The sequence below is a fragment of the Peromyscus leucopus genome, chromosome 15 (genome assembly GCF_004664715.2).
Source record: "Peromyscus leucopus breed LL Stock chromosome 15, UCI_PerLeu_2.1, whole genome shotgun sequence".
In the NCBI taxonomy this organism is placed as follows: domain Eukaryota; kingdom Metazoa; phylum Chordata; class Mammalia; order Rodentia; family Cricetidae; genus Peromyscus; species Peromyscus leucopus.
The window spans coordinates 63,233,147-63,257,898 of record NC_051076.1 but is presented as its reverse complement, the minus strand read 5'-3'; the positions used below and the strand labels follow the sequence as shown (position 1 = coordinate 63,257,898).

The window sequence follows — 24,752 nt, the reverse complement described above, 5'->3', positions numbered from 1 at the left end:
TGCTAGGGAGTGGAACCCAGGAGCCCAGCTAGTCAAGTACTCTATCAATGGAGCCACAACACTATATATGTGTATGTTTTTATTTACTTATTCATTTAAATGAGCAATATTCTCATAAACATGTCCTCAGAGAGCCAAATACAAACATTACTTGAGTTTTGCTAGTTGGGTGAGTTTCTTCCAGAATGTCAGCGACAGTATAAAGCAAAGCGTTCATCTGTTATTTCCATTGCAAGGCCTGAGACTGTAGTGTAGAAAAGTGTTCTGAATGCTTTACTGGGAAGGTAATTCTCAATTAGCTAGCCATGAAGAGTAATCAAAATCATGTTTTGCTATAAATGCTAAAATAATAAACATAGTAAAATCCCAAGCCATGTGGTTGTGTTTATATACAACTGTAAACCTTTTGTTGAATTTTAATCATTTTAAATTCTTCAAAAAAGTTTTAAATTACATTTTTAATTTATTTTGTATGCTTGTTTGGAGATCAGAGTACAACTTCTAGGAGTCAATCCTTTCTTTACCATTTGATTCCCTGGGGATCAAACTCAGGTCCTCAGGCTTGGTGGTAGGTGTTACCTACTGAACTGTCTTGTCCGCCCTATTTTGAACTCTTCAGAACATTTCATAGATGAAATCTTTTTTCCCCAGTAGCTCCTGTGACTGAGCAAAGCTGCCCCAGGTAACAATATAACTCTAGTGGTTTTTTTTTCCTTACTTTGATCATAAATGAATGGAATAGTCTGCATTTACTATTAAATTAAACACTCTGTTTCATTTTTGTAGGATATGAGGGTGCATTTAATGTTTTATTATGCTTTCCATTTTAGCTCCCAAGAAGTCCCGTGTAAGGTTCAGCAATATCATGGAGATTCGACAGCTTCCATCGAGCCATGCGTTAGAGGCCAAGTTGTCTCGAATGTCTTATCCTACTGTGAAAGATCAGGAATCCATACTGAAGACTGTAGGGAAACTTACTGCAACCCAAGTAGCAAAAATCAGCTTTTTTTTTTGCTTTGTGGTAGGTGTTTGTTTTTTAAGGTTTATTATTGTTGTGTATATGTATGCTATGCGGATGGTGGGGAGGGGGAGAGGTTGCCATAGTATGTGTGTGGAGCTCAGAGGACAACCTGAGAAAGTCACTTATGTCCTTCCACATTTGTACATGTTCTGGGAATTGAGCTCAGGTCATCAGGCTTACATGGAAATACTTTATCTGCTGAACCATCCTGCTCTGTTTTCTTTCTTATGTATTTAAGATGGTGCACATACCAACAATGCATTATTGAAATAGAAATCTACTAGAGTTCTTTATTTTTTTTTTTTTCTGTTAATGGCTGTCTGGCACACTGGGATGTTAGAATATCAAACTCAGTAAATACTTGTCATATCTCAAAGAATTAGAAGTTAAGGTGGGAGAGACAGTTTAGCTGATAAAATGCTTGCTTTATGACACAAGGAGCTCAGTTTCATTGCAGAACCTTGTAAAACAGTTTGGTGTGACTGCTACACCCTTGTAATCCCAATGCTAGGGAGGCAGGGACTTGGATCTCTGGGGCTCAGTGGCCAGCTAGCTTAATTTACCCAGTGAGTTCCAGGCCAGTGAGATACCTCATCTCAACAAATGAGGGACAGCACCTGAGGAATGATAGCCACAGTTCACCTCTGGCTTCCACATGTGTATTTATACACAAAGACCACCCCACAAAATGAAGACATGAAGCCAGATCCTAGAACACAACACCTGCATACGCCCAAACCATGCTTGCACTCAGTTTTACAAATTGCAGGGGCAGGCATGGCCATCCTTGGTTTCTTTACATGAATGTGGGGTCTAAAATCAGGTCCAAATGATTGCACAGTAAATACTCTCATTCACTAAACCATCTTTCTAGGTCTTGTAAGTTTCAGTGTCAAATAATTTCCCCAAATTTGTTTGACTTCTATAAACTTAGTAGAGTATGATCAGTGCATGAATAAACAAACATAAAAAAGCTGATTTGATATTCAGTCTCTCCTTTACACATACACAGTCTCTGAATGCTGATTTTTTTTTAAATTATGTGTCTCTGTGTGTGAATGAGCAGTGTGTGTGTGTGTGTGTGTGTGTGTGTGTGTGTGTGTGTGTGCGCGCGCGCGCGCGCGTGCGCGCTTGTGGAGCACAGAAGAGAGTGTCAGATCCCTGGAGCTGGAGTTACAGGAAGTTCTGAGGAGGCATGCATTGTGGGTGATGGGAACCAAACCCAGGTCCTCTACAAGAGCAGCAAGTGCTTTTAACTACTGAGCCATCTCTCCAGCTCTGAAGTCTTTTTTTAAAAAAAAACAGCTTTTGTTAGTTATTTTTTGTTGGTGCTGGGAAATGAAACCAGGTTCTCTGCATGCTAGACAAGTTCAGGTTTTTTTGTTTTGTTCGTTTGTTTGGTTTGGTTTTGTTTTTATTGCAACTTAATTTAAATTAATTGTCTTTTGAGACAAGGTTCACTAGCAGGGGCTAGTCTGCAACTTGTGGAATTTATGAACTTCCCAACCTTGTGCTAGGGTCATAGGTTTGTGTCATTGTCTGGCCTGTTAGTGTCTTCAGGGAATTGAGTAGCAAGATCTTAGGTATGATTATTAATGTTTGTTCTTATTTTGGGGCCTGTGATTTTTTTTTTTTTTTCTCAAAGAGCAGCTTTTGAAATGACTTATGGGGACTGGAGAGATGGCTCAGGGTTCAGAGTACACACTGTTCTTGCAGAGGACTAGAGTTTAGTTCCCAGCACCCATACTGGGTGGCTCACAACCATCTGTGTGTCAGTCCAAGAGATCTGACACCCTCTGCTGGTCTCTGCTGGCACTGTGTGCAACTTCGAATATCCCCACAGATACACACATAAACATTTGATTTTTTTTTTAATCTTAAAAACAAAAAACAAATGTCATATAGTAATAGTGCTTAGAAGGGGGGCGACTGTAAATTGAACAGACAGATATAAATATTTTTCATGAGGTTTCACTTTCTTTTCTTTTTGTGTAGTGGTTTTTGGCAAATTTATCATATCAAGAAGCACTTTCAGACACACAGGTTGCCATAGTGAATATTTTGTCTTCAACGTCTGGTAAGAAATGTGTCTTAAAATCTGTATTATGAATGGATGCATGCATATCTAGTGATATTTGTATGTACCTAGACACAATTCTATCTTCTAAGTTTTTAGTTATGCTGTACATCAGTATATTATAAGTAACTGTGGGGTGGGGGAGGTGTTGTTACTGAGATCCTTACTATTTAGCTCTGACTATTTTACTGTATAGGTCATGCCAGGCTGGCTTTGAACTTGTGGCAATCCTCCTGCCTGTGTCTGTCTTCCAAGCAGTATTAGAGGCATGCACAACCATATTTACATGGTTACAGTTGACTGCCTGAACTTTGTGCTATTGGTGATCCCTCAGGTACTTTTTAGTTCTTTGTTTGGCTGTGATTTTTGTTCAGTGCTGGGGATCAAACCCAGGCCTGTGCATGCTGGCACTCACTCCCGACAAGTACACACTGGGTATTTGTGTTTTTTATCCTTCAATTCATGAACGCATTTTAGGTCTGTACATGCTAGGCACATGCTTTCCTTTGGCCTCCTGTGGGTTTTGTTTGTTTGTTTGTTTTTGTTTTGTTATGACAGGGTTTCTCTTTGTAGTCCTGGATATTCTGGAATTCACTTAGTAGGCCAGCTGGCCTCCAACTCAGAGATCTGCCTGCTCCTACTCCCAAGTGCTGGAATTAAAGGTGTGCACCACCACACCCAGCCCTTTGTGGTTTTATTCTGCAGTGTGTGACGGTTTTCTAGGCCTAGCCTCCCTCTATGGTAGTCTTTCCCTGCATATTTCCTTTTCAGAGATCTTTTTCTAGATTTTTTGGCTAAATACCACTGCTTATTTCATATCTAAAATTTGCACTCTAGTAGGTGTTTTATTTTTTCACATTGACTCACCTTCCAAATCTGGAAGATAAATGAAGTATTTTTGAAGCTGTAGAGATAACTTAGAACACAGGCGTGACTGATGAGGTCAGTGTTACTCTGCAGGCTCAACTTAGTACTTACAGTTTAAAAATAAGTAGGCCTACCCTTATCTGTACTGTTAGAATAGATGTGGCTTAGTTTAGAAGCTCTTCTTAATCTGACCTTTGGACATTTCCACTTACATAAATGCAGTATTAATTGTTCGAAAAGAGCAAAACAATTAGCTTAAAAGTTAGATATGTGATTTGCTCATGTCGCCCTCGGTATTGGTGGTAGAAGTAAACTTACCAGCGTCTGTCTTTTTCCTCCTCCCTGTAGGACTTTTTACTTTAATCCTTGCAGCTGTATTTCCGAGTAACAGTGGAGACAGATTTACCCTCTCTAAGCTATTAGCTGTAATTTTAAGGTAAGAATATAACATATGCTAGTTTGTTCTGCTCAGAAATAAGATTTAGATCCGGGAAGATGGCTCAGCAGTTAAGAGAGCTTGCTTGGACAATCATGAAGACTGGGAGTCAGAGTTAAACACCCATGCAGCAAACTGGCTAGTCCACAAAGCCTATAGTGCGTTCTCTTGTACTAGGCTTTTTCTTTTGGGTCACCAACTAGCTCCCAAATCATGACACAGAGATTTATTATTAGTTAGGAATGCTCAGCCTATCTTAGGCTCATTTCTGGCTAGTTCTTTTAACTTAAATTAACCTGTTTCTCTTCTACCTTTGCTTTGGGTTATTTATTTATTTATGTTTGTTTGTTTGTTTGTTACCTTTCTTTCTATATGTCTTACTTTCACTGCTTCTCGTATCTGCTGGTTGTGCTTCTGCCTGGTGTGTCTCCTTCTCATTTCTTCTCTTTCTTTAATTTTTTTTTTTTTCTGCTGTGCTCATACCTTTCTTGCTACTATTGATATTCGCTCTTTTAGACAATCAGGTACTTAGCAAAAATAAAAAAGAAAATCTTACATAAAAACATGCAACTGCATGTAAACAAACAGCAAAAAAATGAAACACTTTAACAGTTAAATATTCCACAGCATAAACAAATGTAAGACATCTTTGGCTAGTTAAAATAATATTTCACATTTCTCTGACAGATCCAACATCTCATCTTGTCTCTCATTGCACATACACAAGCATGCATATTTTTATACACATGCACTCATACACTTATGTAGACATAAATAATAAAGTCTTTAAAATATGATGTTGAAACAATTTATGTTATAATACATAAGCAAAGATAGATGAGGCAAAGAAAGGCTTCCCATGGACATGATGCTATTTAGCACTGGGTCACATTAGGGTAACTGGAGGGAAAGGTCCCAGGACAGCTATGGTTCTCATGCACTGGTTCTCATTGACTGAAAAATTACTAAGTATTGAATTAACTTTCACATTTAACAGTAACTTGCCAATGTAATCATCAGTTGTCTATCTCCTTTTCCTGACACAAGTCCTCTTTTTATGTTGGCTTTTATTTGTCCCTTTCTTCTAGAAATCGATTGGATCTTCTCCAGTTATCTTAGCCTGCAGTGATTTTTCACTTACTTTCTGTTTAATTCATTTGGCACAGCAGCCACATTGTCAATAACTATGTTCATTCTTTCATATGTAACTGTGAGCTTGGTTTTCTTGTCTTCTCTGCTGGGCTATAAACCTTTAAAGGCTGAAACTTGACTTCAGATTCTGTGTGTTGCCAAGAGCCTAGCTTTTCCCATAGACAGTACTCAAAGGAGATGCTTTAGTTTGACAAAGCAGCTCTTTTTGGAAAATGAGAGAGCAAAGAATGTAACAGAAGCACTTAATGATGAGACTTTCGTAGCAGTAGCTGAGACCAAGTCAGAGTTCTGTTGCTTCCCCTAAGCCCTGGTCCAGCAGAGAGAACTAGAACTGTTCTGCTTTGTGTCTGAAAAGTATCTGAGGGACTAGCACTTGGTTGGCAGTTGTAGAAGACTGGTCGCTCTTCTTATATTCTGTATTACATATAATATATTCTATATATTACAGCTTTTAGACACAAGGGAAAGCTGGTCAAGACTGTTTCAGTGACACTCTGGCTGACCCAACCGATTTATAGTTAGTCTTTATAACTACCAGGGATATATTCTTCTGTATGCTTGACTGATGTTTTAACCAAACATGTTTTTGCATTTTGGAAATATAATACATTTGTGTTGGGGAAGTAAATAAGGTTTTATTAAACTTTACCTGAAATATATATGCTGGTTTTTAACTTTTCTTAGTACCATGTAATAAAGGAAGGTTTGATAAAGAAGGGAATGGATATAAAATGTTGAGTGTGCAAGTGCTGTGACAGAATATTCTTGTAAAAGTAGGTTGAGAATGAGGACTAGGAAACTAACGTCAGCTGCCTGCCAGTTTTTATAAATAAAGTTTTATCAAGATACAATCATTTTCATTCATTTGCTTATCATCTGTGGCTGCTGTGGGGCAGCAGAGTTGTAAGAGAAACCTCGTGGCCACAGTCTAAAGTACTTCCTACGCTTTAAAAAAGTTCACTATAGTTTAGGGTAATTGATTTTAATTTACTTGTGTAATTTCACTCTTGAGAATACTCCAATAAACACTATTTAATACTTACTTTGTACTGAATTGGCCTTAAACAATGAGATTGGATTTTTGTGATCATGCATAGAATTTGATATAGCTATAGCCTTGAAAGAAATCTGATGAAAGTTCGGAAATCACATTCTGCTGTCTGTGATCCACTCCCACCTACATGACTAGTTTTGAGATCTTGCACATTATTTTAAAATCTCTTTGCCTGTTTCCTCTTCTGTAAACTGAGGATCACAGTGGAATTTGTCTCATAGGTCTGTTATGCGGATGGATGAGGTCAAACTTGTAAACTGGTTCCAAGAGCGTGTGCTCAGTCTCTTTAGGCACCATCATGGCATCATCCTCTGAATGGAAATGAAATGGTTTGTGTTATATTGTGGGAACTCAGTAAACAACAGCTGACTGTAATCCAAACAATGATCATAGCAGGAAACCCGACACCAGCGCTAGAGAGTAGGAAGATCCAGTGTAAGGACTGTTCTGTTTGCTTCTAATTACATGGTTCCATAAGGGGGAAAATATTCTTTTTCCATACTACTTCTCAAATGTGCTGAGTCTCTTTGATCAGTAGGCAAGAGAATTGGACTGTCTTCTAAATTTGCAGCATTTCTGTTTGTTGAAAAAAATATACACAACTAATAAGCTACCCAGAAGTAGAAAGGCCGTGCAAGCTCCTTGAAGAGGAACGCCCATCTTGTCCCCTGGAACACACTGATTTACTCCTTCGAGGTGCTCAGCAGTGACAGTCAACTAAATCAGTGGCCTGACTTCTCCACAGCCTTCGGTCGTCTTTTGGTTCATTAAAATCCTGGGGTTAATGTGAAAGAACAGCCTTGCTGTTTGTTTAGGTTTCACTTGCAGGAAAAGTGCTATTGCTAGCTTTATGTGGAATTGGCTTATTTCTCTCTTTGAAAGAAGGCTCGACAAAGGGATGACAAGTTATCTTTTCCATAATTAAGACAGTAGCATGTAAACATGTTGGGCTTTGAGGACAAGCTGCCTGTGTTCCAGCCCTGTCATGCGGTCTTGGTCAAGTTCCTTCACCTCTCCATGAATTCCTTCCCTGTAAGTCATGAGTGTGCATTTGTGAGGATTACCTGTCAGCGCAGCACTCTCCTGTACTGTGCTGGTGAGCTCATGAGCACTCATCAGTAAAATCACCACATTCTCAGACAGTTTTACCCAAAGTTAAGACGAGCTCTTAGTTTTTATCTAGATGATTAGTCTTTTAGGAGCTTATTATTGCTCATCAGTAATGGGTGTTACTTTCACAGCATTGGAGGCGTGGTGCTGGTGAATCTGTCGGGGTCTGAGAAGTCTGCTGGAAGAGACACAATAGGTAAGAACGTGACTGTGCTCTTCTGGGCATTCAAACAAGCTTTGTGCATACTGCTCTGCATGCAGATACATGCACACACCGCATGTCACTAACAGACACTTAGTTTTATTACATTTATTTGTGTGTGTGTGCTCACATGCATGTGACACATCTTATGTGTGGAAGTCAGAGGATAATCTGTAAGAGTCAAATCTTTCCTTTCACTGTGGTCGCCAGGGATTGAACTCAGGTTCCAGGCTTGGAAACAAACACTCTTTACTAACTAAGCCATCGTACTGACCCAGTAACAAGGGTCTTTAAAAATTTGTCTTTTAATTGAACTTTCCCTTTGGAAGTGATGCTTAAAAACCAAAACCAAAAACAAAGGCTATTATATGACCTTCACCCAGATTCTCCCAACATTTTAACTTACGTAACTACAAAGCAATTATAAAAATCTAATTTTTTCTACTAATTTTCTCATCCACTTTTGTACCTTTCATGAGCAGTTACTACTACAGTAAACACTTAATTTTGATATTATGGGCCGTAGACCCATCCTTAATGTAACCATCTTTCCTCTAATGGCCTGAGATCTTGTATTGATTTGCGTTTGGTTGTCTTGTTCCTCTAATGTCCTTTCAGTAGGAACCCTAATGCAGTCTTCCTTGTCTTCTGTGAGTTTGACACTAATGAAGGGTACAGCTTATTTATCTTGTACAGTGTTTCTCCATTCTAGTTGGGGTTCATCTAGAATTCTATTTAAATTGATGTTGTACAGATTGGTAGTAATACCATGACAGTAATATTTCCTGATCTGATTGGTGTTGGTGCCTTCTCTGCAGACCCATGACATTGCTTTAACCTTTTGCTAGTGATGTCGGTATTAAAGTAGTATCTGTCAGGGAGCACCAGGGCGAGGTGACTAGTTGTTGAAGTAGCAAGCATCTTGTGGGGAGATACTGTGAGGGTATAGAAATAAATATCCTGTTGTCTTCCTCACTAATTTTTTCATTCAGTCTTGTTCCTTGTCTTAACAGTTACTATTATAGTAAACATTTAATTTTTATCTACTGCCTGGATTTAGCAAAAACAAAGGCAGAGCCCAACTTAGTTAATTTCTCTAGGCAGTGGTGGCAGTGGCGCACGCCTTTAATCCCAGCACTTGGGGGGGGCAGAGCCAGGCGGATCTCTTGTGAATTCGAGGCCAGCCTGGTCTACAGAGTGAGTTCCAGGACAGTCACCAAAACTACACAAAGAAACTCTGTCTCGAAAAACCACAAAAAATCCAAATTAAAAAAACCCATAATATATATTTTGTAAGATTTTGTTGATAGGCTTTAAAATTTTTTGATAATAAAAAATAGCATTAATAAATATTGTTCTTTGACTAGATTAAAGTATTGAGTGGTCACTTGGTGCATTGGTAATTGTTTATGAAGACTTACTTAAGGGTTGTTGAGCACAAGTTAATGAAGACAGGAATTAGTCACACACTGTGAGCTTCATATTATATTGCACATTATCAACCAATTATAGGAAAACATTATGTGCTGTAGTTTTCAAACAGTTCTTGGTTTGAAAATAAGATACAGGAATTACAAAACAAAGCCACTAGAGAATAAATTAATGGCATTTTTTTTATCTTTGTATGAGTATATGGTATGTGTATGTGTATACGTGAGTGTTAATATAGATGCATATGAGACACCATGCTTGTGTGGAGGTCAGAGGGCAACCTCAAGTGTTGGTCCTTGATTTCCACCTTGTTTGGGGTCTTTTGTTATTTGCCACTGTGTGTGCCTGGCTGCTGGCTTGTAAACTTCCTGGGATTCTCTTGTCTCTGCCTCCCATCTCATTGCAGGAGGGCTGGATTACAGATACGTGCACTTCCATGTCTGACTTGATGTGGGTCATAGGAATTCAAACTCATGTCCTCATATTTGTGTGGCAAGTGCTTTGCCCACTGATATCTCCCAACCCATAATACCATATTTAATATTAGTAGACATTCCATTGTCTAACCTAAGAGAAATCAATGGAAATTTGGTAGAGTAGAAAGGATGCTGGGTGGAAGAGGTGTGGCCTTATGGATGTGGCAGCAAATATCTGGAAATCCATTTGGAGGGATGGGAAGAACAGGTCAACAATGGCTTAGAGATGGAGAGAAATCTGTGTTAAAATGGTTCCTGTAAAGCTGTGGTTCTCAACCTGTGGGTTTCTCAACCCTTTGGGAATGACCCTTTCACAGAGGTCACCTAAGACCCTCAGAAAACAGATATTTACATTATGATACATTACAGGAGCAAAATTATAGTTGTGAAGTAGCAACGAAAATAATTTTATGGTTGGAGGACACCACAACATAAGGAACTGTATTAGTGGACACAGCATTAGAAAGGTTGAGATCCACTGATGTAGATAGAAATAAGTGCATGTTTCAAAATTAAAGACAAAATGTTACTTATCTGACTTTCATGTGGGTGTTCAGTTAGGTCACTAAGGCAAATGCTTTTGTATAAATTTATTTATCCATTCAGTTCCTTCCTATCCTGCAGGAGGAGCTGGATGGAATGAGTTAGTTTTTCTTTTTTTTCATTTTTGCATTCTCATTTCTTAATTTAGTATTCAATGTATTATTAGTCTCTAAGTATATGTAGTGATGTATGTTGAATGAGTTCATGAATGGATAGAAGGGCTTAAATCATGTGTTGGTTTTTACAGGTTCCATTTGGTCCCTTGCTGGAGCCATGCTCTATGCTGTGTACATTGTGATGATCAAGAGAAAGGTAGACAGAGAAGATAAATTGGATATTCCAATGTTCTTTGGCAAGTATATGTCTAACCTTTTAGGCTATTTACTTGAAATTATAAATTCATAGGTTATTTTTTGAGAGACTGTGGAGGCCTTTTTCCTCTTCCATATGATTTTTATTTATTTATTTTTATTTTCTTGGAAATATTGTGGATTCCAAGGTCTCTCACGGAACCTTCTGGGCCTCACGGTTCAGCCAGACTAGCTGGCCACTGGGTCCTAGAGAGCCATGTCTGCGTGTCCCCAGAGCTGAGGGTAGACGTGAGCACAGCTGTGTGCTGAGACTGCACTCGTGTTTGAGCAGAGAGCACTTGACTGACCCTCTGCCCAGCCAAAGCGCAGTCGACAGTCACCAGGTGCTGATGCTGCTTTTTCCTGGAATTGAGCTGTTGGTAGAACTAATCCTCAAACCAACACAAGTTCCAGTTAAGCAAGCCACTGAAGCCCTTTGTGAGATCTGTTTCTAATAGTGTTACCAAGTCTGGAAAATTGAAATCAGCCATGATTTTAACCCTGTGTCTCTTCTACAGGTTTTGTAGGTCTGTTTAATCTGCTGCTCTTATGGCCGGGGTTCTTTCTACTTCATTATACTGGCTTTGAGGACTTCGAGTTTCCCAATAAAGTGGTACTTTTGTGTATCGTTATCAATGGCCTCGTCGGAACAGTTCTTTCCGAGTTTCTTTGGTTGTGGTAGGTGCTGTTTCTTCTGCACTCCTTTTGTTGTCGGTTTGTTGACTGAGGAGTAGTTGGACATTTCCGTGTCTTCTGAGTTCTGAGGGTCCCTTCTGTGTGCTTCCCTTCCACAGGGGTGCTTGTAATCGGATATATTTATTCTGATAGAGCAGGGACTTTGATTTTAACTTCTGTGGGTCCATCACAAAGAGGATACATAGAAAGAAGCTCAAAAGTGTTGGCTTAATAAATGAGTGAATATAACTATGTGAACTAATACTGTTCTGGTCTCCTTCCTGCTGCTGTGCTAAACACTCTGACCAAAAGTGACTTAGGGGAGGAGAGGGTTTCTCGGCTAACACTTCCAGGTCACAGTCCATCACTGAGGGAAGTCAGGGCAGGCCTGCCCACATTAATCATCAGTTAAGACAGTCTTAACAGACATGACACAGGTCAACCAATCCCTCTTTGAGACTCCCTCAGATGACTCAAGGCCAGTGGTTCTCCACCTGTGGGTCATGACCCCTTTGGAGGTCTGAACGACCCTTTCAAAGGGGTCACATGTCGGATATCCTACATATCAGATATTTACATTACGATCCATAACAGTACCAAGGTTACAGTTAATGATGTAGTAACGAAATAATTTTATGGTTGGGGTCACCCACAACATGAGGGACTGTAAAGGTTGCAGCATTAGGAAGGTTAGATCACTGCTCTGGGCTGTGTTGAGAGCTGAAGTCGACTAGGACAATACAAATTGTTTAAATTTGTAAAAATGCTTTCAAGGAGTTGGTTTACATATATGAAATTATCAATAAATAAAAGATTTTTTTTTTTTTTTTTTTTTTGGTTTTTCGAGACAGGGTTTCTCTGTGTAGTTTTGCGCCTTTCCTGGAACTCACTTGGTAGCCCAGGCTGGCCTTGAACTCACAGAGATCCGCCTGCCTCTGCCTCCCGAGTGCTGGGATTAAAGGCATGCGCCACCACCGCCCGGCACAAGATTTTTTTAAAGTATAGTGTTGGGGGCTGGGATGATAGCTCAGTTGATAAGGTTCTTGCTGCACAAACATGAGGGTCTGAGTTTGGATACCTAAGCAAGGTGTTGTGCATCTCTAATGCTAGCATGGGAGCACAGAGATGGGAAGAGCCATGGAACTCACTAGCCAGCTAGTCTAGCCGAATCAGTGACCGAGGTTCAGTGAGAGAACTAGTCTTCTAAATAAGGTGAAGAGTAAAACAGATACATGCACACATGTGTACATACACCTGAGTGCACATGCACACACATGAACATGTATGAGTGAACATATAAAGCCTAGTGTTATACAGTTGAAAGTAGCCATGGACTAGTGGACATCATATGTTTGTGTGAGATGTGAGAATTCACTGATTCTTAGTGTGATTCCAGGGGTGTTGCTTACGTAGGGAGCGTGGGAATATTTGGTTGTTCACAGGCTTTTTTTTGTTGTTGTTACGTTTATATTCGGAGCTTTACGAATGAATGAGTCAGATGTAGAAATCACGAATGGGTTAACTTGGAATGCTAGCATACTATAATATGTTAGAATTTTTCTCATTTAATGACAATAAGTTTAAAATAAGTTGGAACACAGTATCCCATATGGAGTGTGTGAGACTTCCATTATAGTCTTACACTGTTTCTATCACACTGAAGTTTCCAGAGAGCTGGGCCTTGTGGCAAAGGCTTATCAGTTTCTAAAAGTTTGTGTGTGATTTCAATTTTAATAATTCTGTTTGGGAGCTAGTGAGATGTCTCCGTCTTTAAGAGTGCATGCTGGTCTTGCGAAGGACCTAAATTCACTTCTCAGCATCCATATTAGGAAGCTTACCCCCGCCTAACTCCAGCTTCAGAGGGATCTCACATCCTCTTCTGGTCCCTAAGGACACTGCATTCACATGTACAGACCCACACTTATATACATAATTTAAAAATTAGTTTTTAAAATCTAAAGAAAGGTAATGTGGTTTTGTTAGGTATCATCAAAAAACTAAAAACTCTGCTCAGTGATTTTTTTAAATTAATGAAATATAATATATATATATCCAAAGTTGAATAATATATGCAAACAGATCTCAAAAATAGTATAAAGCACTCAGATCACTGTATAATTCCATGTTTGTATTTCTAAATAGTAGAGGACAAACTTTGGAGTCATTTTAGTAACTATTATTTTTTTGTATCTCTGTCCATACTCAGCTTTCACCTCTGCTTGGGATCTCTCAGGCACGTATTATAGGATAGGACATCTTGGTTCAATTTATTCCATGGCATTTTAAAAAATGTTTTTAATAGAGAAATTATGTTTCCTTTCTTCTTTCCAGGGGCTGCTTTCTTACCTCATCGTTGATAGGCACACTTGCACTAAGCCTTACAATACCTCTCTCCATCATAGCCGACATGTGCATGCAAAAGGTAAGCCAGGCTCTAACTGTGACACTCTAGGACGTCACTACAGCAGACACGGGGACAGTTCAGGGTGTGTTTAGTAGTACGGGAAGCAGGTGTGGGTGACACTCGATGCTTCTCCCTCTAAAAGGAAACAGACAGTGGGGAGAAGGAGATGGCTCCGTCAGTAGAGAGACTCGACAAGTGTGAGGACTGGACCTTGATCCCCAGAATCCATGTGAAAAAAAAGCCAGGAGTAGTGTTGTATGCTTGTAATCCCAGCGCTGGGGAGGTGGAGAAAGGAGGAATCCTGGGGTTCACTGTCACTGACCAGCCAGCTAGCCCAAGGGGAAGTCCTAAGCCAGTAAATGACTTCCTTTCAAAAAACATCACCCAAGGAAAGACAGCCATCTTAGGTTTCTATAAGAGACACCATGACCTTGACAACTCTTAGAAAGGAAAATGTTTCACTGGGGTTTGAGAGGTTTAGTTTTGTCTTCATGTTGGCATGCAGGCAGACATCATAATGATGGAGAAGGAGCTGAGGGTTCTACATCTTGATACGCAGGCAGCAGAAACAGCTGTGTCCCATACTGGCCATAGCTTGATCATATGTGACCTCAAAGCCCACCACCACAGTGACACATTTCCTCCAACAAGGCCACACCTCCTAAAAGTACCACTCCCTATGGGCCAACTATTCAAACACATTAGTCTGTGGGGGCCATACCTATTCAAACCACCACAGCAGCCAAGGTTCTGATCTCTATAGTCATGGGCATATCATATGTATATACACCCATACACATATGCACATGCATACACACTAAAAAAATAAGTAAATTAATAAAAATTGAAAAGAAACAGATAATCTTAATTTTGGTCTTCCATTATTTTCCCATTAATTTCCAGGTTAAGGGGAGTGGCTTTATTCAGGGCTTCTAGTTTTTGGTAGCTCTGTGTTCCCAGTGTCTTTGGTATAGGTCCATTGTATGCAATAGGCGATTGCTCTAGCACACTGGTGTGGGTAACTTGGCTTCTCAGGTCAGCACCAGTGCTTGCTTTAACGCTGTGCTAACACTGCTGTCGAAGTGAACTCCAGGAGAATGCTCAGTTCTGTCACAGTTAGCCAAGGTGTCCCTGCCCTCTTCTACAATGTCCTGGTCTGGCCATGGGGATTCTGATGATAAATTATGGTGCAGAAGTAACACTCTGAAACACTCTGAGGCATCTCTGACTGCAGCCTAGAGAAATGAGTTACAAATTTCTTTTGTTTTCTTGAGATAGGATCTCACTGTATTACCCTGGCTGGTCTGAAACACACTACATTGATCAAACTGGTTTTGAACTCACAGGGATCCACCTGCTTCAGCCTTCCAAGTGCTGGAATTAAAGGCATGTGCTACCTCACCCTATGGAAAAAGTTTCTTTAGTGCTTCTAAGGGGGCAGAGGAGAGAAGTGTGCCTTTGCCTAAAGCTTCAGGAGGGATACAGCCACTTACTCTGCATTTGGAATTTGAATATTTTAAGTCATAAGTAATCATAGTGTGCACATGTGTGTTGGCTTAATGCAATTTGAAAATGGAAATATTTGAAAGCTGCAGGTTTCTAGTGTGTTCTAGTAACCTTATTTTTAGTGCCATTTTTATTTAGGTCTTTGTGTACCTTATGGATAAAGGCAAAAAAAATCTCAGTGATGTGTATATTTTTTATTTAAAATGATTCTGTAGGGATAGGAGCTGGCTCTGGTTAAGAGCACTTACTGCTCGTACAGAGGACTTGGGTTCAGTTCCCATCAGGCAGCTCACAACCACCTGTAACTCTAGCTGCAGGCGATCCAACACCCTCTTCTGGCCTCTGCCAGCACCTGTACACGTGTGGCACACATAAACTCAGGCACACACATATACACATAAATAAATCTTTACAAAATAATTCTGTGCTGATATTTGTAGATTATTAGATGTTCTGGTAATCATTCCAAAAAAATGTTACGTTTTTATCAATACATTGATAGCTAACTGTGTACTTCTCGGTTTCTCTTAATGAGGACTCATTCCTGGGTGTTCTGTGGGTCACTGAACCTCTGTGTGCATGTACTGTACAAATCAGGTTGGAGGATTATTTTGTTTTCTCTGTTAATGGTGGTGGTAATGGGCCAGTGTGTGCTTTCCAGCAGAGGGTGTTTTCCCTATGAAAACTCTCCTTTTTCCCTTTCTTTTCTGTGAATGTGTATGTTTGAATGAGTACATGTGTGTATATGCATGCAGAGGACAGCATTGGGTGTTGTTCCTAAGGTGCTGTCCAGCTATTTTTGAGACTGTCTCTTCTTGGGCCCTGGGGCTCTCTGAGTAGACTAACTGGCCAGTGGGCTCGGAGATCCTTGTGGCTTCACCTCCTAAGTGCTAGGATTTCAAGTGCACCACCTTTCCCAAGTTTTTTAATTAGGGTTCAGAGGATCACCCAGAATATTTATTAGGATTCTGGGGATCAAATTTAATTCTTTATGCTTATGAAGTCAAGCACTTTATTGAGCCATCTCTTCTGTCCCTTATTTTTCTTTGGAACTGTCAGAAGAGGACAAATATTTTTTCCTCATTTAGCAAGCAGGAATGGCTATTTCCTTCTTTAAAACAGATCACCACTGTGTCCCTCATCAGTCTCAGTAGTCAGTGCAGGCTGCTTGGAAAATTGTTTTGGATGCTTTAGTCAGATCTAGACACTAAAGGTAACTTCTAAACACAAAGGATGGACTTTTAAGATTTATGACATTTCATTATCTTCAGTTTCTTGAGGACCTTAATCGGTGATGGATGAGAGGATCATAAGGGTTGCATCAGAGGGCTCTTTAGTGCTGAAGCCTGGCTTCTTGCCTGCTCCTGTTCACTTGGTCAGAAGTTAATTCTGAACTTCTTTCATTAGTGCGTGTGTGCGCGCATGGATTTGTGCCATAGTGTATACGTGGCAGTCAGAGAAGAACCCCCAGGAGTCAGTTCTCTCCTTCCACTGTATGGGTCCCAAGGATTAACTCATGTCTCCAGGCTTGCCTTCAAATGCCTTTACCTGCCGAGCTATCTCTCTGGACCTGATTCTGAGCATGTTTTCATCTGTTGATAGAGAAATAACCAGTTTTGAGTGTTATAATTTGAGTTTGTGGGGCTGGAGGTTGAGAAGCACTTGTTGCTCTTTCAGAGGATTTGAGTTCAAATTCCAGCATCCATGTCAGGGAGCTCACAGTTACCTACAACTCCAGCTGCAGAGAAACAAATGCTCTCTTCTGGCCCCTGCTGACACCAGCAGAGATATACATACACATGACTAAAATAAGTAAATAAATCTTCAAAATTATAAGTAATAGCCAGGTGGTGGTACACGCCTTTAATCCCAGCACTCTGGAGGCAGAGGCAGGCGGATCTCTGAGTTTGAGGCCAGCCTGGTCTATAAATCAAGTTCTAGGACAGCCAGGGCTGTTACACCAAGAAATCCTGTCTAAAAACAAAACAAAACAAAAGACTAAAATTATAAATAATTAGAATTTATTACAAATTATTCAAAAAGGCTTGCACAAGTTGTCTGTAAGGGTCTTGCTTGGTTTTAACACTAAGAACTGATGTAACTGTTAACACAGCTATAACATAATGGTTATTTTCAAATCTGAAATTTTGAAGATAGTGTTAGAAATTGAGGAAGAAATATACACTTGTGAGCAGGAGTGACCATTCCAGAGGAAATGGGCACCATGGTGCTGGAGACAGAAAGCCCATTTGTGGACATCCCCACCTTGGGCACTGCATCTGCAAATACCGGCAGATTTTCGTTGCTTTTCTTTTGCCCATTCCTTTAGAGCAGTAACTATTGCTACTAGTTACTTAGGCAAGTAGAATTGTAAAGTGAAGTCCTAAATCCTTTTATATAATAATACCTCATAACGTATTATCAATGTTTAGTCTGTCTTCTTGGTATTTTAATGTGTAGTAAAGGTAAAAATTGCCTTAATGATAATTTTGAGGTTTTATTTGAATCTTTTGTTTTAGGTGCAGTTTTCTTGGTTATTTTTTGCAGGCGCTATCCCTGTGTTCTTTTCTTTTTTTATTGTTACTCTCCTATGCCATTATAATAATTGGGATCCTGTGATGGTTGGAGTCAGAAGAATTTTTGCCTTTATATGCAGAAAACATCGAGTTCAGAGGTATGTTTTATCCCACAAAGATTGTTTTAAGCTTGTGTGTGTGCATTCTTTCGTTCATTTGTGTCTGCATGCACCTACATGTATGTGCACGTGCATGAGGAGAGACCAGAGGTCCATGTCAGATGTTTTCCCTAAGCTCCACCTTAGTTTGTGAGTGTTTCGCTGGTGTTGGCTAGTTTGGGTAGGCTTACCAGATTGACTAAGCTGACTGGCAGCGGTGAGCCCCAGGGACCCTCCTGTCTCCACCCCTGGGATTACAGATGCTTCTGTCTTGCCTGGCCATCTTACATGGGTTAGGGATGATGGAATTTGTGTCTCTGTATGCTTGTGAGGCAAGCACTTTACTAACCAAGCCACCTCCCAGCCCTGTTTTTGTTTTTGAAATATAGTCTTAGTAACCCTGCCTGGCCCTGAACTCCTGATCCTCTCACCTCAGTTTTCTGAGCACTGGGATCACAGCATAGATTTTTAAAGAATGATATTTGCAGGTGGGTGTGGCTGTGTTTTCCTGTAATCTCAGCAACTCAAGAGGAAGGGCCTGTAGGATTCTGAGATTGGGGCTAGCTTGGGCTACAGAGGGAGACCCTGTCTCAACAGACAAAACAACAGCAATGGCCAAATATACTGAGGGTCACCACAGTGGCCTGGCTTTAGGGATTTTGAAAGGAATTGTTGAAAGAATGGATTACATAGTTTGTGTTGTATAAGGAAAAAGATGCGTGTGGATTCTTTGGATGATGAGATAATTTCTTCACTGCTAATGTTTAGGAAGCAAATGTTTTGGTTCACAGGTGGTCTGTAATTAAATAAACTTTGGCTTGGGTACAGTTCATAATAGACTGTGTTACCACAGTCTTACATTTTCTTTTCTAAGTTTCTTTTTTAAGAGAGAAAGCTTTTTGTATTGCACTTCAAAACCATGAAGGAAATTGCTGGTTCTGCCACTAACTGTGTCTTGACCTCCCAGCTTCAGACAGGGTAGCAGGCTATTTCTGAGGTTAAAAGCTCTCTTAACTGTTGCCTTCTCTTTAGAGTTCCAGAAGACAGTGAACAGTGTGAGAGCCTCATTCCTATGCACAGCGTGTCTCAGGAGGATGGAGCTACTTAGCTGCTATCGTCTGTAGTCCAGGTGTGTATTCGAGCAGACACCATGAAACAATGCTTTGTGTTGTTCTTAGTCTCCAGAACATTCAGATGTGGGGCTGGTCAGCCTCCCTCCACCCCTCCCTCCCTCCTTTCCTTCACCCTTCCCTCCTTCTCTTCCATCTTTCCATTTTGAGACAAGATCTCTTTATGTAGCCCTGGCTGAGCTGGAGCTTGTTCTGTGGACCAGACTAACCCAAACTCACAGAGATCCCCTGCCTCTTACTTCCAGAGTATTGGGATTAAAGGTGTGCAACACCACCACATCCTGCCCCTACAGGAGATTTTCTAAAATGAGTTGCTTGAGGTGGCCCAAAGTGCTTCAACCCCTGGAGTCAACCCACTTGGGTTCCAGATCTCCAGATTTTTCCACAGCTGGCTGTGTGACACTTGGGAGCTTCTTGGCCTCTTTGAGTCTGTTTCCTTGTCTGGGAACACTCTCTCTCTCTCTCTCTCTCTCTCTCTCTCTCTCTCTCTCTCTCTCTCTCTCTCGTGTGTGTGTGTGTGTGTGTGTGTGTGTGTGTGTGTGTGTGTGCGCGCGCGCCCGTGTGTCCGTGCATGTCCACGTGCATGGATGTGTTCATGTACGGCCTCTGGCCAGAAGTTGACATCTGTTCTCTTCCTTTATCACTCTCAACAGTCTCTCACTGAACCTGGAGTTCACTGATTCAGCTAGGCTGGCTGGCCAGCAAATCCCAGGAATCCTCCTGCTCCACCTCCCAGCACTGGGCTTCCAGGAGTGTGCTGCCATGCCTGACTTTGCTGTGGGTTCTGGGAATCTGAGCTCAGGTCCTCATGCTCCTGCAGCTAACACTTTACCAGCGGAGTCATCTCCACCTCTAATCCATTTTCCTTCATGTAAATCATTTCATCTAATGATAAACTCTTACTATAAAGCAAAGAAAAGGGCTGGAGAGATGGCTCAGCGGTTTAGGGCACTGGCTGCTATTCCAGAGGTCCTGAGTTCAATTCCCAGCAACCACATGGTGGCTCACAACCATCTGTAATGAGATCTGGCGCCCTCTTCTGGCCTGCAGGCAACATGCAGACAGAACACTGCATACATAATAAATCTTTAAAAAAAAAAACAAAGAAAAAAGAAAATATTTTAGAATGTATCACATCTCTTCTCCCTCCCTACCGTGTGCCAATGTGTGTGTGTGAGCTTGAGTTTCCTTATAGAAACATGGGTGAGGGGTTATTTTTATAAGAGGATGAACAACCTGCCAGTGGCTGTAGCACTGAAGAAAACATCTCTCCTTTCCTCAGCAGCCATGAACTTCCCACAGTTCCCTAGGAAGGGGTGGGGCCAAACGTTAACTGCCCATCACCCCCAGTTGTGGCTGATTCTCTTGGACCTGCTGGTCTCTTCACAGACTATGCTCATGGCTCATGGCTCTGTTGCTTGTCTGTACAGCTTTAGGCGTCTCCAGTTGACAAACATTTTTTTACTAAGGTAGATGAGGATCTCTGCTCCCACACCACATGCTTGCCTCCTGATTCCATGCCATTCTGTCCTCTCCATAATCTGGTGGGGCATGGTGACACACGATGTAAACCCAGCATTTGCGAAGTAGAAGTAGGAAGAGATCAAGGTCATCCTCCACCACATGGTGAGTTTGAGGCCAGCCTGGGCTACAGGAAATCATGTCTGAAAAAACCAACCAAACAACAAACAGAACAAAGAGCAGTTCCCCACCACTTCTGTACAGTTGCTGCGTAATTTGTAATTTGGATCGCTCTCCATTCTGTCAGGGAAGCCTGACCATAGCTGACATTCTGTTCGATAGGTCCCGATTCCTGCTATCTGCTACTTCCTTACCCTTTCTTGGTTGTATTCTTCATGGCCACCCAAGAGCTGATTGCTGCTGCTTGTCCTTTGTTCATGTAGTTTATTCCTCCCAAGGAAAATGGCCTTTTAATGTCTACTGTCTTTTAAGTGAGGCTTGTGGAACAGGTGTGCCATCTGTAAATTGAAAATAGGGCTGGAGAGATGGCTCCGTGCTAAGAGTGCTTGGGACTCTTGCAGAGAAGCTGAGCTTGGTTCCTAACACACGCACACGCGCACACACACACACACACACACACACACACACACACACACGGCAGGTCACAACTGCCTCTAACTCCAGCTGAGGGATCCCATGACCTTTCTCAGGCACTGCATTCATGTGTACACACCCACAGACAGACACACAAATAGAAATAAAATCTTTAACTTACAAACAACTGTGAAGGTGGTATTTAGAGTGTCTTCATGCCATCACATTGTTTATGGGTTATCTTTCTGTGGAGTGCTCGTCATCCTTCTCAGAGTCACATTCAACAACCCCCTTCCCCCAAACCAGGCTGTGTTTCGGTGGTTGGAAAAGCCAGAGCCAGAGAAAGATGAGCTGGTGACGAGTAGAGAAGGTGGGATGCCATCAAGTAGCATAGACTAGAACAGGCTGAGTGGAGGCTTTGTCACCATAGATAGGGTAACAATAGACTATGCCAGGAATAAAACTAATGCTGGCACAGTACTTACGTGGTGCAGTGTCAGACCTGCTGTTGCCATGAAACTTGTCCTAATTTTTTTAATGTTTATTTACTCGATGCATGTTTGTGTGTGTGTACATGTGCACACATCTCATTTGTACTGCCACAGCATGTATGTGGAGGTTAGAGGCTAACTTGAGGGACTTGGATCTCCTTCCACATGTGGGTCCAAAAATTGAACTCAGGTCATCAGACTCAGCGGCAGGCACCTTTCCCCCTGAGCTATCTTGCTGTCCCTGTCCTGAATTCTTCTCAACTCAACGTCAAGTATCTAATTACTAAATAGATGTATTGTGTATAATGGGTATTTCAAAATTAAGAAAATTTGCTTCTCAGACTCTGCTACAGAAAAGTAAAATGATGTAAATGATGAATAACCATTTTCTGTATCCTTTTGTTTTTAGCGTAATGGAACATTCTACGGTGAAGAGACAATCTGGCAAGTTCTTTGTAGAAGTGTTTCAGTGCCTAGTCTGAACAATACCAGTTTCAGTTCTTTGAAACTCTAAATACATTCTCCTCATGTCTGCTTTCTTCATTTCCAAAATGAAGGATGTTCCATGTAGGTTGTGTACAGTCCAGTTGCTCTAAAGGACCAACTTGCCTTATGTATCAGTTCAGTTCATGAAATCACTGGAACTAATCAAGGAAGAAAATCTTTCTGGGGACTCTTAAGAATGCTCATTCAGACCGAGTAAGACTCTTTCCAAGAAATCACCTAAGTGAGTAGAGGAGCATTCTGACAGGCAGACACTAACCTGCATTGTCTGCAGTGGGTGCAGATTATCTTTTTGAGTTTTGTAGATTGTAAGATAACCACACCGAGGAAATGCTAGTTAATGTAACAAGTATGTTTGTGCAAAGCTGGCAGTGCTTTAGAGGACAAATGTTTGAGAACAGATCTGGTCCAAGTGCACTCCCTGGGTGATCCCTCCCTGGTGTTCGGTGCCTTGTATCTTAAAAAAGGTGACAAACCAGCTGGGCGGTGGTGGCACACGCCTTTAATCCCAGTAATTGGCAGGCGGATCTCTGTGAGTTCGAGGCCAGCCTGGGCTACTGAATGAGTTCCAGGACAGGTTCCAAAGGTACACAGAGAAACCCTGTCTCAAAAGAAAGAAAAAAGGTAACAAGCTGTAACAGTTTTAAAGGGGAAGAATTGGAAACTGGAAAATAACATACTTCTGCAGGCTGTGTGGCTATAAATTAGTTGAGAAAGCTCTGTTTAATTTAGAGTTTTAAAGGAATATTCTCTCTTCAATTAAGAAATTTTCATAATGGAATGGTTTAAATTGAAGTGATAAAGAATATTATTAGAGTAAAATGTTTGTATATGTATTTGTCTATTAAAGATGTATCAAGTAATTTTGTATTCTTTCCACATATAAATTACTCTAAAACTGGGTGCTGCTTCCTTAAACAATCTTACTTTCCTAAGTAAATGTAAATGGTTAAAATAAAAAAGAAAGCCAAGGAGATACTTTGGTGAAAAGATGACATTTGATTCTTTTGTCTGTCAATATTAAATCATGGGGCTGGGAGTTCATTTCAGTTGGTAGAGTGCTTGCTTGGTTCATGAAGCCCTGGGTTCCACGCCTAGCCTGCATAAACCAAGTGAAGTGGAGCACACCTGTAATGCCAGCACTCAGGCGGTGGAGGCAGGAGGATCAGGAGTTCAAAGCCATGCATGGCTGCCTAGTGAATTTAAGGCCAGCCTTGGATAGTGAGACCTATCTCAAAGTACATATAAAATACTCGTAACTGTGACTCCTAAATTGAGGTCTTAGGCATACTCACAGTATGTGTGCTTTTGGAATTGCTTTCTGTCAGTGAGCTCATGTCTGAGGACTCTGAATTCTGGGTAGTCAGAATCCAATTCTGTTTCAAGTTCAGTAAGAACCATTCTCCAAATCACTTAATGAATCTCATTTTTAAAAATTCCCTTTACAGTGTTCCACTTTATCCTGTTCACATTCTTAAAATTGGCCTGGGGTTAACCTGAATCTAAAATGAAGGTTAGCTATCTTTCTGCTTAGTCCTGAGTCCTCTGTATTATGTTAATTTAAATAGCAGACAGCTGTGTTTTTCACTTGGGTCCACTGTTGTTTATTATTATAATTTTTTTACTCTTTTGGCTCTTTTGGGGGCCTGCCACCCAAATCCCAAATAAATCACACATGGAGGTTTATTCTTAATTATAAATGCCTGGCCTTAGCTTGGCTTGATCTTGCCAGCTTTTCTGAAATTATCCCATCTGCCTTTTGCCTCTGATCTTTTTCCTCTTCTTACTTCTGTATATCTTACTTTCACTCTTACTCCATGGCTGGCTGGGTGGCTGGGTGGCTGGCCCCTAGCACCCTCCTCTTCTTGTTCTCTTGATCTTCTTTCTCTCCCATATTTCTCCTTCTATTTATTCTCTCTCCTGCCAGCCTGTCTGTACTTTCTCCTGCCTTGCTATTGGCTGTTCAACTCTATTAGACCCTCAGGTGTTTTAGATAGGCAAAGTATTACAGCTTTACAGAATTAAACAAATGCAACATAAGGGAATGCAAACATCTTTGCATCATTAAAGCAAATGTTCCACAGCATAAACAAATGTAACACATCTTAAAATAATATTCTACAACAGGCCAGAAGTAATTCTTAATGCTAAAACCAATGCTGGTTGTCAGGGTAAAAGACATACAAAGGATAGGGAGATGTCTCAGTAAAGTGCTTGCCTTGTCAAGCATGTGGGTCTGGGTGAGATCTCCAGAACTGATGTAAAAATAGCCAGATGTGGTGGTGATGGAGAAGGAGGACCCTTGGGGCTTGCTGGCCCACTTGGTAAGGTCCAAGTCAGTGGAAGACCCTGCCTCAAAAAACAAATCGTGGGGCCAGGGAGATGACTCAGCTTGCTACAGCAGCTTGCTGACCTGACTTGGATGAAGAACCCATGTAAAACAGCCAGTTGTGATATGGCTCTCTAATCCCTGCACTCCTGTGGTGTGGGAGGGGAAGACACAAGAGTTGCCAGAAGCTGGCTGGCCAACCAGTGTAAGGTATGATTGCATGCAGAAATGGGAGAAACTGCTAACAAGGTGGGAACTACAAGCA

At 41.0% G+C, this 24,752-nt stretch overlaps 1 protein-coding gene across 4 annotated transcripts in view; it reads left to right on the top strand.

The window, feature by feature from the left end:
* Slc35f5 (solute carrier family 35 member F5) overlaps positions 1 to 23,153 on the top strand; it is a 35,664-nt gene extending 12,511 nt beyond the window's left edge. For 2 of the 4 annotated variants that reach the window (XM_028874917.2, XM_028874915.2), the window contains exons 7-16: positions 831 to 1,021; positions 3,017 to 3,098; positions 4,314 to 4,401; positions 7,849 to 7,913; positions 10,617 to 10,721; positions 11,238 to 11,397; positions 13,726 to 13,816; positions 17,824 to 17,978; positions 19,011 to 19,107; positions 22,064 to 23,153. In XM_028874917.2, the coding sequence (XP_028730750.1) occupies positions 831 to 1,021; positions 3,017 to 3,098; positions 4,314 to 4,401; positions 7,849 to 7,913; positions 10,617 to 10,721; positions 11,238 to 11,397; positions 13,726 to 13,816; positions 17,824 to 17,978; positions 19,011 to 19,086 (1,013 nt within the window). In that variant the 3' untranslated portion in view covers positions 19,087 to 19,107; positions 22,064 to 23,153. Of the gene's footprint in view, positions 1 to 830; positions 1,022 to 3,016; positions 3,099 to 4,313; positions 4,402 to 7,848; positions 7,914 to 10,616; positions 10,722 to 11,237; positions 11,398 to 13,600; positions 13,699 to 13,725; positions 13,817 to 17,823; positions 17,979 to 19,010; positions 19,108 to 22,063 lie in introns of those variants that run through there. The other 2 variants (XR_005093039.1, XM_037211471.1) reach the window with 2 other exon arrangements.
* The last annotated feature ends 1,599 nt before the right edge of the window (positions 23,154 to 24,752 follow it).